The sequence below is a fragment of the Thunnus albacares genome, chromosome 4, assembly GCF_914725855.1.
Source record: "Thunnus albacares chromosome 4, fThuAlb1.1, whole genome shotgun sequence".
Lineage (NCBI taxonomy): Eukaryota > Metazoa > Chordata > Actinopteri > Scombriformes > Scombridae > Thunnus > Thunnus albacares.
In genome coordinates, this window is record NC_058109.1 from 18,949,142 (window position 1) to 18,968,197 (window position 19,056).

A 19,056-nucleotide genomic window follows, 5' to 3' on the forward strand; every position below is an offset into this window, starting at 1 on the left:
GAATAATAAACATTACACATTACAATAGATATATGTATATATATATGTTATATAGGTGAAGTAATAAATGCAAATTAAATATGCAATAGTGTTATCTACATATATACAGTATATATACAGAAACAGTCAAAAGTCTGGACCCCCCCCCACTCAGTTAATAATAATAATAATAATAAAAATAATAATACTAATAATAATAATACATTTGTACTTTTCATTCTTAGTGAAACTCAAAGTGCTGCAGCATTAATAACATACAATTATTATTATTATTATTATTATTATTATTACTATTATTATTACTATTATTATTGCTATAAAAATCACAGTAGCATGGCTGCATATTGTGAGATAAGCTGCGCACAAATATTTCAAGATTTTTTATTCAAAGCTTGTAAATGAAGATGTTTTTCAAATATATTTGTGTCTATTTGCGTATTAATACAATATTATTTACCTGTAAAAATCTACCTGTATTTACCAACAGGACTGTTTGTGGTTAATACAACTGCTTACATAATCACGTTGAGTCTGATGTGTTGTTTGATTCATGGACGCCTGTTTACAGCAGCTGCAGCAGCAGCTGATGATGATGATGATGAGGAGGAGGAGGAGGAGGATGATGATGATGATGATGATGATGATGAGCAGACCCGCCGCCTGCTGCTGCAGCTGCTGCTGCTGCTGATCCGCGGCACATGCTCAGTTATGTACACCCAGACAACTTTGAAGGCTTAGCTGTGGCTGCTGAGGTCATTGCACTGGGAGAGAGCGAGAGAGAAAAAAAAAACAGACTGACTCCCTCCACTACACCGCCTCCATTTTGAATAGCCATGTAATAGGGGCTTCGCACAGTTTGTGTGTGTGTGTCGCCCACTGCGCTGCGGAGTGTCAACAAGCCACATCCAAACATCCCTCGACATGGACGACCTGTTCAGTCCGCGGAGGTAACTTGATTATTAACTCACCGTCTTCATTTGTATTGAGGTTGTTGTTCATTTAATGTGTGTTTTTACTGTTTTTTTGTATTCTTTTCGTAGTGCTACTTTGCGAGGCGTTTGTGTGAAATAGTCGGAGTGTCAGTGGTCACGAAGTTCGCTGTCTGGCTAACAAGCTAGCCCCCAATAACAGCGTTAATGTTGCTGTGTCGTTAGCAGCTAGCCAGCTACTGTTAGCTAAACGGCTTTTCTGTGGCGAACTGTAATTTATACAGGAGGCATATAAATGATGTGGGTTAACGTTATGCATCGTTTGCAAACATGTTTAGTGGATCGGCTGTTAATTCCTCCGGGCTTGACGTGTATATTTACATGGCTCCCTCTGTATGTATGTATGTATGTGCTGCATGCTAACGTTGATATTTATTATCGATCACATACTGTACTTTTTGCTCGCGTTAACTGTGTGGCGGAGTCTGCCGGCGACTGTCAACCTGTGAATATCTCTAAAGTAGCACACACTGTTCTTGTAATGGTGACCGTAAAAAATTAGCAGCTCCTGTGTGATTGATTGACAGTCTTTTGCGGTAGCTAGCGTCGGATTTCATTCATGTAATATAAGGAAACGTCGCGGGTCACAGCTGAGATTGGTTCCCACAGATGGAGGGGCGGGATGTTTTTCTGCTGCTGAAATCACTGTTAAGTGGGAGGGAAGACACTCTGACTACAGCTGAAGTTACCCACATATCGATCATACCTCTGTGGACATACTGTACTGGGGCTGCAAGGATTAGTCGATTAGTTGCCAGCTGTTAAATTAATGGCCAACTATTCTGATAATCGATTTAATGTTTGGAGTCATTTTATAAGATAAAAATGTCAAAAATTCTCTGATTCCAGCTTCACAAATTTGAATATTTCCTGGTTTCTTTAATCATCTATGACAGTAAACTGAATATCTTTGGGTTGCGGATAAAACAAGACACTTGAGGACGTCATTTTGGACTTTTGGAAATAGTGATCAACATTTTTAACCATTTTCTGACATTTGGACCTGAGCTATATTACTCACATTTAAACACTTACACATGTTGATCATTTGCAACCGTTCGTACTGGCACTGACTGTATTATATCTCAACCACTGTGACTGTTTATTAGTCATCTTACCGCTCGTCATGTGCAATACTGGAATTATTTATCAGCCACTGTGACTGTTCCTTTATTTATTTCACCCCCTTCACTTAACTATAATCTGTTCAATGTAATATTTCTCCAAACTGCTGCACTACTAGCTCCACTTGCTCCCAGCATTTTATTATTTTTATTCTGTGTATATACAGTATCTCGTTCTCTATTTTATATTTTTTGTATCTTATACTGTATAGTGTCTATATTTTTTAGTTTTTTATTCTTAATTAGGCATCTACAGGCTTGCTCCAAACGACATTTCATTGTACTTTTACAGTGACAATAAAGTATCTTTATATTATCTTTTATGGACCAAACAACTATTCAATTAATCGAAAAAAATAATCAACAGGTCAATCGATAATGAAAATAATCATTAGTTGCAGCCTTATACTGTACAGTGTTAATTACCTGGAAATTAACAGCTTATATATTGGTGTCAATGGCAAGACTTTTATAGGTAGCCGTGATTATTAGGGCTATTAAAAAGTGTAATGCTACTGATCATCTTGAGGTGTTTTTCTTTTTCATTTCAGGAGCCTGAACAGCACACAAGGCGAAATCAGAGTGGGACCAAGTCATCAGGTACAACCTGCAAGAACTGAACAATAATTCATAATAATATGTATCCTGTTTACAGTCCGCAGAACCGGTTTCAGCTGTATATCGACATTCCTTGTGTATATTTGTGAGGATTGTTGTGTTGTTATTTTGTGTAAGTACACTGAGAGCCACTAAACCAGAGTCAAATTCCTTGTATGCGTAAACATACTTGGCAAATAAAGATGATTCTTATAATTTGTGTCATATTATAACATAGTAAAACATTAAAATAATTAATGCATCATTATATTTTTATGCCTAAAAGTCAAACCTATTTTGGGCGAAGAAATATCTTTGAAAACCTCAAACTTTGGAGGAAGATTATTGTAAAGAAACCAAACAGTTTGTGTCACTGGAAGCTTTTGGCTTGTTTGCCTTAATAGTATAATAGTTTAATTATATAATAGTATAATAATAGAGTCTAACGGCTTAATAATTATAAATTGATCAGACCTGTCAGTGCAGTGTGTTTTAGTGCTGGCATGACATACAGTATGGATGTTAGTATGTTTCTGTCATGGAATATATTAAATGTATTGAAAAGTACGTTTTTAGATAATAAATTCGAACATCAGCAAAATCCATGTTATGATAATGAAATCCATCATCCTCAGTTACTTTAATACAAATTCTAGTAGTCAATTTAATCATTCTTAAAATGTAAATCATTTTTTTGTTTTAGTTTTGAAAATATTGTCCCTTGAATTTTTAGGTTTGTAATTGTACCTTTTTATCAAAAATAAATCTGAGCAGGGCACACAGTTTGTTGTTTTCTTAGAGTGTCTAATAAGTGTTTACTAGATTTTATCTCTTCTTTGGTTTTTCTGCAGGCGAAGCTTCCAGAGTTGCAGCCGCGGCCTACGCCTGGCTTACAGACTCAGACAGAGAGTGAGGAGCTGATGTGGACGCCCGGGGTCAATGACTGTGACCTTCTCATGTACCTCAGAGCTGCCAGGTCAGTGATTATTAGCTGCACTTGGGTCAGCTTAGAAGGAAAACTTTGACAGAATTAAGCCATATAAGCCCTCACTATATAACCTGGATGTGTCTGTTTATAGCATTTCTGCAACTGTGAGGAAATAACTTGTTGCTACTAAACAAACCCTACATTACTATATATTAAAACTGTTGTATATTAATAACAAAAAAGAACCAGTTCTTCTGACTGGCTTTTTGACACCATCATGGTCAAAATGGAGTTAAAATGGGGAAGTACACGCAAAACAAAACCAGTCTTAGTCTGGACATGTGAATGCCAGTTTGTTTAAGGTTCCTTGTTAAATCAACGTACGCATGATTCATGTCTCATGTGTGCTTCTCTATTTGTGCTTCTTGCACCAGACTACATTAAAATAACCAAAGATTAAGGTGAATTAAACTGAGAAAGACGTTTTGAGAGAAATATTCATCCACACTGGATTTAGTTTATCCTTAACTGTCAAACTATTGCTCAAGTTGCTTAACCTGAATGGAGGAGTGGTGGTGGATGTATTTATTCAGGTCTTAAAACACATTGTTCTATTATCAGCATTCGTGTTCATTAAAAACAGCTGAGTAAATGCTTCCAGTGAGACAAGTGTCAAGTTGAAATTCTGTTAAGCAACTTGGTTATTATCTACTTTCTCACATTTACCTGATTTCTTAATCTGGTTTTTATCGGGGGAATAGGAATCACACAGAAAATTAAACAGTGAAAGTGTAAAAATGCACTTTTTAATATTAATTTCACATAACATCAGAAATCTGTTTTGTCTATTTTTCAAGGAGCATGGCAGCGTTTGCAGGGATGTGTGATGGTGGATCCACAGAGGACGGATGTTTAGCAGCCTCCCGTGATGATACCACACTCAATGCACTCAACATGGTGCGGAGCGCTAGGATTATACTCAACATTATCCATTTGAATCAAGGAATATTAATTATTGTGTTTCAAATGAACAAACAGCTTTGTTTTTTTTTTTCTGAATTCTAGCTACACGCGAGTCATTATGATGCAGCAAAAGCTCTCCAGCGTCTGGTTAAGAAGCCTCTGCCAAAGCTTATTGAGAAATGCTGGTCGGAGGATGATGTGGTGAGGCTCCTTTTGCTAGTAACACAGCACTGAAGGTCAGTGCTGATAGTTTCTTAGTCCTTAACAGTTTGTGTGTAGGTGGATAAAAACCCTTGAAGATGACACTGCTTTAAGGTTGTTTTAAGTATTTTAGATATGAGTTTGAAAGTTCACTCTTGACCTTGGAAATTACAGTTTACAAACTAAACTCACTACAAGATTGTTCAGTAGCTGTTTTTCCTCAGAAAGTTGCTGAGTTGTCATGGAATCATGATTTTAAATATATCTTGTTGAACAGTCTCGGCAGTGTAAAATGTACTTTTTCTGATCAGAACTTGGCAGTTTACTTACCTTCTTTTGATAAGTACATAGTTGTTTCATGACCTCTCCGCTGCTGTAATTCTAAAACAGTGTTTTGTAACTATGTCAGTTTTAAACAGCAGATCAGCGAAGACTATTTCAATTACAATGATAACTTCAAATATATCTTAAATAAAAGCAACTGTGAATCATAACATTAATTGTACTGGAGCCTTTTGTTTCCCAACTTATCATCATTTGATTTTATCCTCCCCGACCTTTTTTTCCCGCAGAAACGCTTCATCAAAGGCCTCAGACAGTATGGAAAGAATTTCTTCCGGATTCGGAAAGACTTTCTGCCCAGCAAAAAGACTGTAATCAAACACTTTGTTTTTGCTTTCAGAAAAAATATTTCATGCATGCAGCAATTCAATATTGTTGTTCATTTTAATGAAAAACATGGCTCACTAAAAATCTGTGTTCTTATCATCAGGGAGAGCTGATCACTTTCTATTACCACTGGAAGAAAACTCCTGAGGCTGCAGGAACGAGAGCTTATCGACAGCAACGCCGACAGCCGTCCTCTCGTAAGGCAAAGACTCGCTCTGCAGCGGCTCCTGTGAGCACCCCACCCCGAAATTATTCAGGTAAGCGCTTCTTAATGTTCGTCAGAGATGTGTTGCCATCCCTATTCATGAAAGTGAATTTTGTTCACGGTTGTGTGTGGCAGTCCTTCAAGTTGGTGTTTGTCTAAGTTGATCTTTTCATCTTTGCAGTGGATGCAAGTTCTGCCAGTGAGGATGATCTTGATAGTGAAGACAGCGAGCAGGAAATCAAGAGCTGCAGCCACTGTGGTACAACAAGTAAGTTTAATCTTTAGTTTGGGAAGAGTTAAGTATTTTATTCAACACAATTCATTTACAGATTGCTTATAAGGAGTTTAGACCTGAGAGAAATGCTTGAATGAATAGGGCTTTAAAAGACGTGTGACACTTGTACCTAAAGCTGTTTTTCTTTTAACAGGTTCTAAGGATTGGCACCAAGGAGGGAGAGATAACCACTTGCTGTGCACGTCCTGCCGCACATACGAAAACAAACACGGTTGTCTGCCACCAGCTCAGAAGTCTGCAGGCGCTCCATTCATGTTTAAACCTGTCAAAGAGGAAGAAGAGGTGAACAGCAAGCATGGCATGAGGACACGACGGAGCAGAGCACCGGTAAGCCTGAGGCGGGCACCTCTTCTATTGGAGACGCATCAGTCATCTTAATTGCTAGCAATGAAGATTTACAAGGAGATGGTCATGCAAAAATCTCATTTTATAGTCAAAATAACATTTTGATAATAAATTTTACTGCCTTATTGAATCTAACAAAGTTAATATAATAAGGAGAATAAGGAGAACATTTAATTTCTGTTAAGCAATAAGGAGAAATACGTCTTTCTTGCTTGCATTTTAATCATATTAACTCGTGACTATTTTTAAAGCAGCTGTCATCTTTAAGAAGTGGCCACAGGAGGCTCACAGGCTCCCCAACCAGTGAGGATCAGCAGTCCAGCAGCCAGACCTCCCCGAGTGGAGCGACTTCTCATTCTTTGAGAACGTCTTCCACAGACAGTAAGAACGACTCCACGAAGAAGACAAACAAGGTACGTATACACATACAACAGATATACGACGTAATCTACACATCACCTGTACCTGTATGACATGTTTAACATGTTGCAGTTAGTTACATAAAAGCAATGATGATGCCAGACAGGAGATGTTGACATTGTAGCGAAGACAAGGACAACAGAACTGATCTCAAGAGTTGCACAACAAGCTCACAATTAATTACAGGGTGTACAGTTTTCTGATATGTGTACAATTTTGTGGGCTGGAGTCACTTTAATGAAACAGTATTTTCTAAATATGGACGGTTACCAGACTGTCAGTCGATAAAGTTGCAGATGTATTTTAAGACATTGTGTACTGTATTTGTGTTTCTAACTGACTTTATATCATGCACAGTGTGTCACATGAGGACATATGTAATACAGCTTTTACCAAAACAAATTATTTAACATATTAGGTTAGGCTTTTGGATTTCTCAGTCATCATGATCTTGTGTGACTAATACAGCTGATGTGAAAATATTATGCTGTGTCTACAGAAGATGAAAGACGAGGTTGCGTCACCAAAGACAACAAAACGTGTGAGGGAGAGTCCTGCTCAGGAGCCGGACGAGCCTGAAAAAGTTACACCTAAAAGGGCAAAGACACAGGTGCGAGAGCAGCAGCAAAACACTGTGTGTATTTTTATGGCAAATACCACATGAATACCATTTTGCATTTTGTTCTGTTGCACTAAGACATGTAAGATATCATATATCAGTCTTTAATTGTCTGAGGAAAAGCTGCTTTTTGGCTCATTTCACATAATAATATGTTCGTACTGAAAGATACAAACTAACATGATCCAGTTTTTTGTGTTCCTCCAGGATCCTCAGGGCTCCCGGTCAGAGGTAGAGGCCGAGGTAGAGGAGGAAAGCTCTTCAGAAAGCCGCAGTGCTCAGGATGACGGCAGCAGTGACACCAAAGACATCGATCAGGACAACCGCAGCTCCTCTCCCAGCATTCCCAGCCCTCAGCAGGGCAACGAGAGCGACTCTGACTCGTCTGCTCAGCCGAACGGCGTCCCGTCAGAGCCGGTCGCTCCGGCCGCTGTCCTGGCTGACACACCGGTCGTGCAGGCCCTCCCCTCTCAGGGCCCTCCCGTCACTCCCCAGCCACCGCAAAGCACCCCCTCTGCTGATCCTGCTCAGAGCCCCCCTCCTCCCTCTCCAGACGCCCCTCAGTCAGCCGCTGGTCAGTCATCTGCCGTAGTGGGTCCAAACAGCCGACCACAGCCCACCTCCCTCTCTCTCTCGGGTCCACCACCTCTCCCATCGGCATTGGGTCAGGATTCTCCTCTCTCGCCGGCATTTCAGGTCCCACCTGCTCTTAGCTCTGTGTCTTCACAGCCTCAGGCCCCCCAGCGACCCCCACCCTTCTTTAGGGAATCGCAGCTCCCCCAGCCTCCTCTCTCTGGCCCACAAATCAAGCCTCCTCCCACCACCCCAATTCCACCTTCACACAAACAGATGCCACACCAGTCTGCTACACCTTTCCCCCAGATGCCCTCCAATCTCCCCCCTCCACCTGCTCTGAAGCCCCTCAATTCTCTGCCCAACCAGCATCCCCCAGGTGCGCCCCCTCCCCCTCTTCAGCTCATGCAACAGCCTTTACCAATGCAGTCACTTCCCACCCAACTTCCAGTGATCTTTCATGTGCAGACCCACCCTGGAAAGAACACAAGTTCTTCTAACCCTTCTGGTCCATCCTCGCACCCCCTCAGCTCTGTAACATCATCCACTGTTGACACCGCCCCAAGCCTCCAGTCGTCTTTTCCGCCTCTTCCTCTGAGGCCGTCACCGAGCGCCACTGCAGGAGGGTCACAAATTCAGATTAAAGAAGAGCCTCTGGATGAGGTGGAAGAAGCTGAAAGCCCGCCGTCTCCACCACGCAGCCCCTCGCCGGAGCCCACCATCAGCAACATAGCAAGCCATGCCAGCCAGTCAGCACGGTAAATCTCAGTCTCACAAACATTATCTTGTGGAAAATTCCCAAAAAGAAGTTCACTCCTCTTGTAAAAATAGTTTTGACACTCTTACGTACTGTTGTAAAAGCAGCTTTGTTGTAAAGCCAGCTCTTGGAGAGTTAATTAGTCGCCAAATGTCAGCAGTAAAGTCAGTGTCTGAAATGTTTTATATAATGTTTTATAACTGAACAAAACTAGAAATATAAAACTCAGGTTTAAGTGACGTCACATTCATCAAAATGTAATTAAAAATCAGGGACAGATAAAGATTAAAAGACATTAGTGTCGTGCAGCGTTCAGTAAATGTACGTCTCATCCCACTGCATATATACAGTATAGTGCCAAAATCACTGCAGCCTTTTCATGAATCATGTTGTGATTTGTGTGAATGAAATTGATAATACTAATAAATGCTCATCTGTCATTACCTTCAGGTTTATTAAACACTTGGATCGTGGTTACAACTCCTGTGCCAGAACAGACCTGTTCTTCACTCCACTTTCATCCTCCAAGCTGGCCAAAAAAAGGGAGGAGGCTGTGGAGAAATCCAGAAGAGAGGCTGAGCTCAGCGCTCGGCAAGAACGTGAAAGGGAGAAGGACCGAGAAAGAGAGCGAGAACGAGAGCGAGAAAGAGAGGCCGACAGAAACGCAGTGAGTGCAACATTCATTTCATTCTTGTTTTTTTAAGCATCTTCTCTGTTACACAGAACATGTATGAGTTATCTCACACACCATCTTTGTTTACAGAGAGCCTCCAGCTCCTCCCACGACAGTCGCATGAGTGAGGTTCAGATAACGGCTCAAACTCACGGACGCCCCTCCTTTGAGCAGCCGCCTACCACTGTAGCCGCTGTGCCCCCCTACATTGGCCCTGATACACCTGCCCTACGCACCTTGAGTGAATACGCCCGCCCCCATGTCATGTCCCCCACTAACCGCAACCACCCTTTCTACGTGTCACTGAGTCCCGGGGACCCATTGCTGGCCTACCACATGCCCGGCCTGTACAGCGCTGAGCCCAGCCTCAGAGAGCGCGAGCTGAGGAACCTCCGAGAGAGGGAGCTCCGCGAGAGGATGAAGCCTGGCTACGAGGTCAAACCCCCAGATCTGGAAACCTTACATCCCTCGGCCAACCCCATGGAGCACTTTGCCAGACACGGAGCGCTGGCTCTTCCCCACATACCCGGGCCTCCGCACCCCTTCGCACAATTCCATCCTGGGCTGAACCATCTGGAGCGGGAGAGGATGGCGCTGGCGGGGCCTCAACTGCGCCCGGAGCTGAGTTACGCCGAGCGACTAACTGCAGAGCGGCTTCACGCAGAGAGGATGGCCTCCGTGGCGACGGACCCCGCCGCCAGGCTGCAGATGCTCAACGTGACGCCGCATCATCACCAGCACTCTCACATTCACTCTCACCTCCACCTGCACCAACAGGATCCCCTCGGTCAAGGTGAGGCTGGACGTATTGACTTTGAGAAGTCAGCAGTGATGCATCAGATGGTGTGAAGTTCACATTTACTGTATTTCCTGTTTTCTCATACAGGTTCAAGCCCTCATCCGCTAGTGGACCCCCTGGCTCCAGGACCACGTTTGGCCCGGTTCCCCTTCCCTGGTGGCCCGATCCCCAACCCTTTACTCAGTGATCTTCCTCATGATCATGAGATGCTGCGCCACCCTTTGTTTGGTACGTATGTAAACTTCAAATGTACATACAGCCCGTGACTCGACTGTGTTCTGAGTCCAGCTTGTCCAACCTTGTATTTTTATATTTGTGGTCTCTATAGGAGCTGCGTATCCAAGAGAGCTGCAGGGTCCAATTCCTCAGATGTCTGCCGCACATCAGCTGCAGGCCATGCATGCTCAGTCTGCAGAGCTGCAGAGGATGGCGATGGAGCAGCAGTGGCTTCATGGGCATCACCTGCATGGAGGCCCTCTACCCAGTCAGGAAGATTATTACAGGTGAGGTCTTTGAATGTTGGAAAAGTTTGGTTTTAGAATTAATTATCTATAAGTAGGGCTGACTACTTGAGGAACTTGAGTAATTTAGGTAAAAAAAAAATCTTTAAAGGGGACAATTTCTTTGATCACGGAGCTGTAGAACAACAGACCAGCACACAAGCAGTAATCACAATTGCAACACTAGCTAATACTGTGTATTGACACAAGTCAAAAATAAACATCATAACCGAAAAAATAAATAATATCATAGGAAAAATAAATAAATAAAATCTGTTTAATTTTAAAGAGATCTGGACTATATTTGTCATATTTACTCTAATTTCCTTTGCTACTGAGTGATAAAATTACACATTATTTCTATAGCGGCTGTTAGTTTTTGCATGATCCCTCCACTATGGAGCCAAAATGACCAACATCAGTGCACATTGCTCAGTCAAACACGCGTAAAATGTGTTTCACAGCCAACTGCACAGAGTGTTCACCAACATTTGTTTCTGTTTTTCCGCAGCCGTCTGAAGAAAGAAGGTGACAAGCCATCGTGAGTCGCAGGTGGTGCATGCCCTGAAACCCTATACTCATACCCAGTAGAATACCTTTCGAGACTGTAAGAGAATATTTGTGTGTCAATTTCTGTTTTAATATATTTTAGAAAAAAATCTTTGTGTATCTTTATGTGCATTCCTTGTTCAGCACTTAATGGGACTGTCAAAGTCTGTCTGAGATTTTCATATCACTCAAGACTTTATACGAGTTTTATTATCAAAATAATGAACAATCTCACAGGTTCATGTGAGATTTAAAGCGTCAGATTTTCTCTAACAAACTGTAAAACTGTTTCATATGCGGTGGTATAAATTTGCTAAAAATACAGCTCTTAGAAAGGATATGAAAACAGACTGACTTTGGTGTTAAGTTTAAATATTCCTATGACTTCTAAATGATTTCCTTGTACAGAATGACATTTAAAATCCGTGTTTGAATGATTGTAACGACCTAGCATGACTCAGTCTTCAGTTTTCACCACACTAGAGTAGCAAGTTGCATTGTCGTGTTTAGACTTTGAAAGCATAGTAGAGGTTGGTTTTACTCTAAAATCTGCTAAATATTTGTCTAAATCCTAAAGTTTTATATATCAAGATATCTTTTCACAGTATAACCTAAGCTTTTATTCGCTCATTTTTGAGACTGTAAATATTACATGTTCACAATATTCTATATGAATGAGTACTATTGATAGAGCAGTAGATGTGAACATCTGACCCTCGATTTAGCACGATAGCAGTAAACCATAAGCTAAAACAGTATATAGTATTATAAGGTGAGATAATTATTAATTGGATCATGATCTGTTGCTACAGACAGAAAGTTTTATTAGAACAATGTATTTACATCTTTTTGATGAGAATAACTGAATTGGAGAGAAACTAAATCTTAATGGAATTTTAAAAACAACTGCCTCGAAATTCAATATTTATGTGACAATATGAAAGTGTATCCATTGCATATTTATTTCAATAAATATTTCTGCAATGACACCTTATTTTCTTTGCACTTGGAGTTATTTTGTGCAGAAAGGAAACACAGCCTGTGGTGTATACTGTGGGGAAATACCAGTATAGTTTCTGCTGGTGCTGTTGTATCCTGTACCCATTCACTTAGACAGAGAGTAGAGTGGTGTATTCATTGATTTTTTTTATTTTTTTTTTTATTGCACAAAATCTGTTGTTTATGTAAAATCATATGTACTCAGTCTTGTTTGGCAAGAGGTAAGAAATATCCTGTGAACAATTGTTTGCTTGTAGATTTTTCACAACATTGTTTGACAGTTGCAGAGACAGCAGCAGATCACTTAGGGGCAATATGTAAAAGCATTTGAGACAGCAACAACTAAAGGAAATGTCAGCAGGTTATGTATGTAGTCAAAGCTACTAATGAGAAATCATTTTAGCGTACATTTTGTTCCACTACAGGATGTGGCAGATGTGTTTTTGCATCACAGCAGATCCTGCACTGATCATGTCACCAGATAGTATTTTAGACCACAAGGTGACCTGAGATGAATCTAAGGGGTAGTAGAGCTAGATTAGTCGATTAATCAATTAGTCGATAGACAGAAATTTAATCAACAACTATTTTGATAATCAAATAATTTAGTCTTTTTTTTCTTTTTTCTTTTTTAAAGCAAAATATACCAAATATTTGCTGGTTGCAGCTTCTCAAATGTGAAAATCTGATTCTTATCTTTATTATACATGATATTAAACAAATAGACATTTGAAGAAGTTGCCTTGGGCTGTGAGAAATTAATCGATTAACTGTTGGTATATCGGTGCAGGAAAAAGACAAATCTGCCACAGAGGTTGTTAAGTTGTTTTTCAGGCCTTTTCACCTGACTGTATATTTTAACACTGAATAGTTTTAGCTCTTGAGGCTTGTAAAAATTATCCAAATGAAATGGTCTAAAAAGGGAAAAATCACTCTCTCATACAGTCTGATGAGAGGTGGTTTTGTACTAAGAAGTCAAAAGCAGAAAAGATGGAGAGCAACGTTTTTAGACAAAGCTAGCCCATCGCACAGGTCAAGCAGTCACTTACTTAATCTCTTCTTCCAACATACTATACATACAAACCAGACCAAAACCTACAACTGGACTTTCTCTCAGGCTTTCATCTCCAGTTTCATCCTCTACAAAGACACCCTGCATACACATCATATCAGTACATCAAAAACCCTACAAGCTGCTATTACAACTTAGCTTGGTTGAACCAGAACCGGACAGTGACAACCAGACATAACAGCGGCTGTTAAAACGTATGAGCTTGTATTTACATATGGTCCATATATTAAAATCAGTTAATCCAGAACTGATAACCAGTTATAAAATGTTTCAAATGTAGCTGAGATGTTTTCATGGTAAGGATAAGGCTGGAAATATTTATTTTTTTCTCACTGTCAATAAATCCCACGAAAAAACCAAAACCTACAATGTTCCAGATGGTCTCTCAATAAGTCCTGACTTCACCAGTCTATCTGTGGTCTCAGCTCTAAGCTCATTGGTTAAAAAATCTTTAAAATTGGTTCATAATATATACTGACAGGTTTAAAAAGCAAAACAGGAAAAAACAGCAAATTTTACAGGCGTAAATAAACATATATGTTGGGGACCATTTTCAGCTACTGGTGTGTGTTTGGTGGATATTTACAGCAGCGAGACCGTTCCCATAAACTACAGTAATCATGTTCATGGACATAAAGGAATATAACACCCGCTTCAATAAAATGGCTCACTTGTGTGTTTTAATTGTTTTGGGCCAGTAATTGAGCCCTGTGGCACAGAAGAATAATAATCAGGCTTTTGTTAGACTGACAACACTTGTTAGTCTGATAAATTAACTGTTGGTTTTGGTCTTTTCATGGGATTTCCTGACAATAAGAAAAATATAAAACATCACCAGACATCCTTCATCTAAAATGTCCAACCAGTTTCAAGGTGATAATAAAGGTGGAATAAACTTTAAACATGGGTTTGCTAACCTCTACTTTTACATCCTGTATTGTAACTTGGAAACTAATGTATACACTGATTGAGACAGTAGATATTTAGTAGATATGATATACAGTATATACTATATGTACAATAGATATATTTTTATGAATGGACCCAAATGAAAATGTTTGGAAATGATGTCTGTTGTGTGTGTATCAGGGATCATCATGAAGAGAAGTCTTCTTCTTCACATACTGCCGCAGGTACTGGATAGCCGACAGTGCACTCACATTTGCTAGAAGAGCTGAAAAAGATTTCAATAAACGTTAGTTTGTAGAATTGGATGTAAAATCAACCAAGTCACATTGTTAATGTTAGATATCTAATGTTTTATTTTAGGTTTTAAAATGAAAAAAAAGTTTTTAGTCAGATTATCAGAGGAACAACAGAATTAGTTCAAGAAGTTTTATACCTGCTTTCCAGGCATCAGCAGCCTTTGGATCAGAGGATGTCAGTACCCAGGAGGCAAAGGCGATGCAGACCAGACACATATCTGCCTGCTTCAGTGTAGAGAAGATGCCCTCTCGTTCTGTAAGAGATATAAATGTGCACAGAAAAGTACCATTTAATTAACAGCTGCTTTGGATATGTTTTTGAGTTGACATTCAGTCTAGGAGAGGCTGACACCTACTTCCTGCCTGTACAGTGTCCAAAATCCTCTGCTGCACTGCTAGCTCTCTAAACAACTGGGACTGGGCTGAGGAGACTCTTCCCTCACTGAGCACAGGGATTTGTGGATCTCCTCTCTTCTCAGTCTCAACTGGGAACACCCAGGCACCAGACCCTCTGCACCAGATGCTACCTTTGTCGTGGAAGCGTATTTTCCTTATTGACAGCAAACTTTTCCAACTGCGAGGTCCCACAATCCCATAATCACTGGACTGGATGAGAGAGTGAGACACAACTCTGATAGGAGAGAAGTCGTCCTTTTCCAAGGAGTCTGCACTCAGGAAAACATAGTCCGGTTGTGGGAATGTGAGTTCTCTGACGGTAGGATGTGAACAAGAGAAAATAGGGATGGGTTTTCCCTCGCTGCGCCAGGAATCATGGAAGGAAGAGAATGACATTTCATCTCCGAATGAACAAAGAGTAAAGTCATACACAGGAGCCACTGAGAGGTCTTCTGGATCATAGACGGTGACACAACTGGAGTCATTCTTCACTTTATCCTGCATGAAAAAGTATTCAACCACTTCTGGGAAGGATATTCGGTAGTGTTCATCCAGTACGTCTGTGTAGGATAGAATAGGTTCAGGTATTAATGTTCCCAGACTCTCATTTAAATCCAAAACCATGTTTTCCTCCAGAGACTGACAGCTGCTGAGAAACAGTCTGTCCTCATCACTACCGAGCAAAGCCTGCAAAGATAAGTCCTCTGTGTTTAGAGCTTGTACGTTGCGCACACTTTTGCTTTTCGTCATCTTTCTTGGCCACTCAAATTCGCTCGATTCCCCATCAAAGTCTTCTAAAGGAACGGGTGTCTCCTTTCCTTCAGAGTTTGTGGACCCATCCTCGTCATGTGCTGAGAAAAGAGAATCAGTCGTCCTTTGACTGCGTTGGGTTTTGCTACAAGGATCAGGACTGGAGTTCCTGCTGGCGCTGATAAACTGCCAATAGTCTTCTTCAAAATCGGAGGTGGAAAAGTCACAGCTTGAGCGATCCAGCTTGGATTCATCAGGCTGTGTGCAATAGTCTGAATCAGCTGTGTCGGATGTGTCCATTAAACCTACATCAGATGAATGATACTCCTCAGTGTCCAAAGGGCTGCTATGCGTTGGAGCGTCTACATTAGGTCTCACTGTTTCTTGTGCTTCCCTGTGAGGTGTGCTTCTAGCCATCCTAAGCTGCAAAATGTCATTTATTGTCAGTTTTTCCATCTCATCCCAAAAAGCGGAGATGGCGTACACTGGTCGAGCATGGCCCTCAGCTTTGGCGTGTGTTTCGGGGCTGTCAGCCACAGAGCAAGGTGTTACAGTTAAATCAGGAACAGGGAGAGGAGGAGGAGATCCAAGCTGATCTCCCAGAGAGCAACCAGATGCTGGAAGATTTGCTTTAGTTGGCAATTCATGCTTTTGGGGTCCAGGTGTATCCGAGTGCATTTGGGGCACCGTGCTGTGTGTGTCATTTTCACCTACGGAGTTGTTGTCTGGCATTTTGTCAGCTCTTTGGCCAGCAGATGGAAATGTCAGGGTAGGCTCAACATAAGCTCGGTTACTTTCATAACCTTCACAGTTGGTAGCTGCTACATTGCTGGAGAGAGTGGCATCGCAAGAATGCATTTCTCTGCCCTGTGTACTGTCAGCGTTGCAATGCATTTGTTGGTTTTCCATGTGTTGGTCTTTAATGAGAAGCAGAGGTTCCTCTATTGATTCAGCGGCTGACAGGTAGCATTCAGAATCGTTACTGGGAAGGGAGAAGAACTCAACACTGTCTTCAAACTCATCTGACTCCAAACTCTCCAGCTTTGAAAGGTCTTTGGGTGTAAATGTCTCTGCTAAGCTGCAAATTTCATATTTGTTTATGTCAATCGTTGGCTCAACTGTGTTTTCTTTGGGTGGATGTGACACATTGACTTCTTCACCAGAAGTTAAAGAAGACATGTGTTCCCTTTCAAAGCTCTCAGGATTTATTTCAGCACTCAGATGACCTCCTGAGTTTTGGTGTGATTGCGTAATGAACTCCGTGTCCCTCTCTCCCTCAGATTCATTTTTATCTCTATTTACCTCTGACTCAAAGCCATATCCAAGTGTGTCCTCCTGCCCGGCGCTGCACATGTGATTGTCTTTATAAGGTTTTTTTTGTCTTCGTTTTTTTTTCACAGAGGCGACACGTGATCGGTGTCGTGCAGGACTGTCGTTCACTGTCACGAACCAGCGCTCTTTCTCTGCTCTAATAGAAACGCTGCTCACATCCTCACCCACAGCCACAGCTCTCTCTGCAGTGAGTGGCTCAGTCACATTTAGATTGTTTACATCTGGATCAGGCTCAGGTATGGGTTGGAAGTCACAAGTGTCGCTTTCTGTTTGCACAGAAGCGTGAACATCTATGACTTCAGGTTGCAGCGTGTTTGTAATGTTGTCATTTGTCACCTCTGTGATGTGTTCTGCAGTATTTCCTCCATCAAGACATATTTCATATTTCATCTGTGTTACACTCTCCTCTTCTTCTTTAGTCGTAACATCATCTTGTTGACCTCCCCTATCACTGTGATTAAGCTGCACTGATAGTTCTATACAACCTGTGCAGCTTTCTTCTTCAGTACTGCACCCTGTCGCGTTGCTTTCAGGTGCATCTTTGTTCGCAGCGGGCCTTTGCTGTGGCTCCTGCCGGCCTGCATTGAAGATTGAACTTGAATCCTCTGAATCACTTGAGTTATCAGGGCAGGCGAGGGAAGGCTGCAGCAGACTGCACTCCTCACTCTCCTCACAGAAGCTTGTCCAGTCATACTCTGCAATGTGTATGCTGTGATCCAAATCATCCATTTTGATACTTTACATGCTCTTCCTTCTGAAAAAGGTAGAGAAGGTGTTGGAGGGTTACAGATTTATTTATAGATATTTATTTTGCTAATAATAAGTGTCCTTCTGCAGTATGTAACATCCTTTGTATCCTTGGCTGAAGGTACATAAACACATTTGAGCTAAATATAGAGCACATGCATTTGTCTGAAGCTTAACATTGCTTTTAATCAGCTGTCATTAGGAAACTATTGTGCAGGGCAAAGGTTAAGTGTATCTCATGTGGAACTGCTCTTGTTCCTTACTGAAAATAAATTAAGTCAGAACTTGGGAAATGACGACCTCAAAGAACAGCAAAACAACACCAGAGCACCATGGTCACAAGCTCCATAACAAACCCTAAAATACTCCACGGCTCTGCTCTTAGAAAACAGGTCACATGACCTGATATGAAAAATTCAGCTGTCTAAATGTCAGTTTAAGAAACACGGTATCATATTAACAAACATACTCAGCGGGTGTTTTTGTAAACAAAGTGAAACTGTCATTGCAGAAAGTGAATCTTCGCGTTGTATTTGATCAACACTTTTTTGCAGAATTGTTTCAGCCACACATTAAAATGTTTTCATTATTTTCAGGTGTGCAGGTTTTAGGATTACTATTTAGTCTTCAGTATAATGGACGGTGTTGTTAAACTTAACTGCTCTATGTCAAAGTCATTAAAGTCTTGTATTTTTACATTATCAAACTGACCAATATGAAGCACAGCTGCAATACAATAGTAATTGTTAAAGGGTTTCGATAGTAAAAAGAAGCCTACCTGTTGGCGTCAATACTTTCTCCCTGCAGGGACATGCTCTGATGTCCGTCTGTCCTTGTATATGTCAGACTGGCGCCTTGCACTCAGCCGTTATAAATAGAGTAGTATGTCCAGTCACATGTAGCTGCTGGTGCAAACGTCCTTCCCTCCGTTACCAGAGGTGTGACATTTCAGTGACATTTCAATACAAGCCCCCTTACATTTATTAGAGGTAAGATATTTAATGTATCACATAATTAGGCTAAAACATAATAGACATACAACTGCAGTGATGCACTTATATACATATACTGTATTAGTTTAAAATGACAAATATTTAAAGGTCCCCTCCAGATATGTTTTAAGATGTATATAAAATACTCTGCTATGAATAATAATTTGTCTAGTATGTTTTTTTCCACAAAAAAGTTCAATTGTCTTGTTAAAATCCTTAAAATTATGTCTCCTCCTCCTCCCTCATTAAAAATTTCAGAATCTATGAATATGCAAATGTATTTCATTTCAAAAGTATAATTGCGGGACAGAAGATGACTGTAAAGTCTATTCTCTGTGTTTGTGCACTGGAGGTTTC

At 40.8% G+C, this 19,056-nt stretch overlaps 2 protein-coding genes across 2 annotated transcripts; one reads left to right on the forward strand and one right to left on the reverse strand.

Moving 5' to 3' along the window:
- Positions 1–646: 646 nt before the first annotated feature.
- On the forward strand, positions 647–12,200 carry rereb (arginine-glutamic acid dipeptide (RE) repeats b). The gene is made up of 17 exons (XM_044347849.1): positions 647–947; positions 2,665–2,713; positions 3,562–3,686; positions 4,496–4,595; positions 4,704–4,802; positions 5,375–5,455; positions 5,575–5,728; positions 5,858–5,944; positions 6,105–6,298; positions 6,568–6,729; positions 7,236–7,346; positions 7,563–8,686; positions 9,136–9,352; positions 9,449–10,151; positions 10,245–10,385; positions 10,486–10,660; positions 11,169–12,200. The coding sequence occupies exons 1-17, from the start codon at positions 922–924 to the stop codon at positions 11,200–11,202; spliced, it is 3,582 nt and encodes a 1,193-aa protein (XP_044203784.1). The 5' UTR covers positions 647–921; the 3' UTR covers positions 11,203–12,200.
- Positions 12,201–12,625: 425 nt separating this feature from the next.
- LOC122980121 (PPARGC1 and ESRR induced regulator, muscle 1) lies at positions 12,626–18,592 on the reverse strand. The gene is made up of 4 exons (XM_044347852.1): positions 18,486–18,592; positions 14,839–17,714; positions 14,620–14,736; positions 12,626–14,451 (listed from the first exon to the last, which is right to left on the reverse strand). Exons 2-4 carry the CDS (start codon positions 17,687–17,689, stop codon positions 14,363–14,365), a joined length of 3,057 nt encoding a protein of 1,018 aa, XP_044203787.1. The 5' UTR covers positions 17,690–17,714; positions 18,486–18,592; the 3' UTR covers positions 12,626–14,362.
- Between the last annotated feature and the right edge of the window lie 464 nt (positions 18,593–19,056).

Coding starts and splice junctions, on each gene's coding strand:
- LOC122980121 (XM_044347852.1), bottom strand. CDS start 17,689: ATGGATGATTTGGATCACAGCATACACATTGCAGAGTATGACTGGACA. Junction 14,737..14,838: donor GGACACTGTACAGGCAGGAA/GTAGGTGTCAGC, acceptor TATCTCTTACAG/AACGAGAGGGCATCTTCTCT. Junction 14,452..14,619: donor TGCTGATGCCTGGAAAGCAG/GTATAAAACTTC, acceptor AATCTTTTTCAG/CTCTTCTAGCAAATGTGAGT.
- rereb (XM_044347849.1), top strand. CDS start 922: ATGGACGACCTGTTCAGTCCGCGGAG. Junction 3,687..4,495: donor ATGTACCTCAGAGCTGCCAG/GTCAGTGATTAT, acceptor CTATTTTTCAAG/GAGCATGGCAGCGTTTGCAG. Junction 6,730..7,235: donor CCACGAAGAAGACAAACAAG/GTACGTATACAC, acceptor CTGTGTCTACAG/AAGATGAAAGACGAGGTTGC.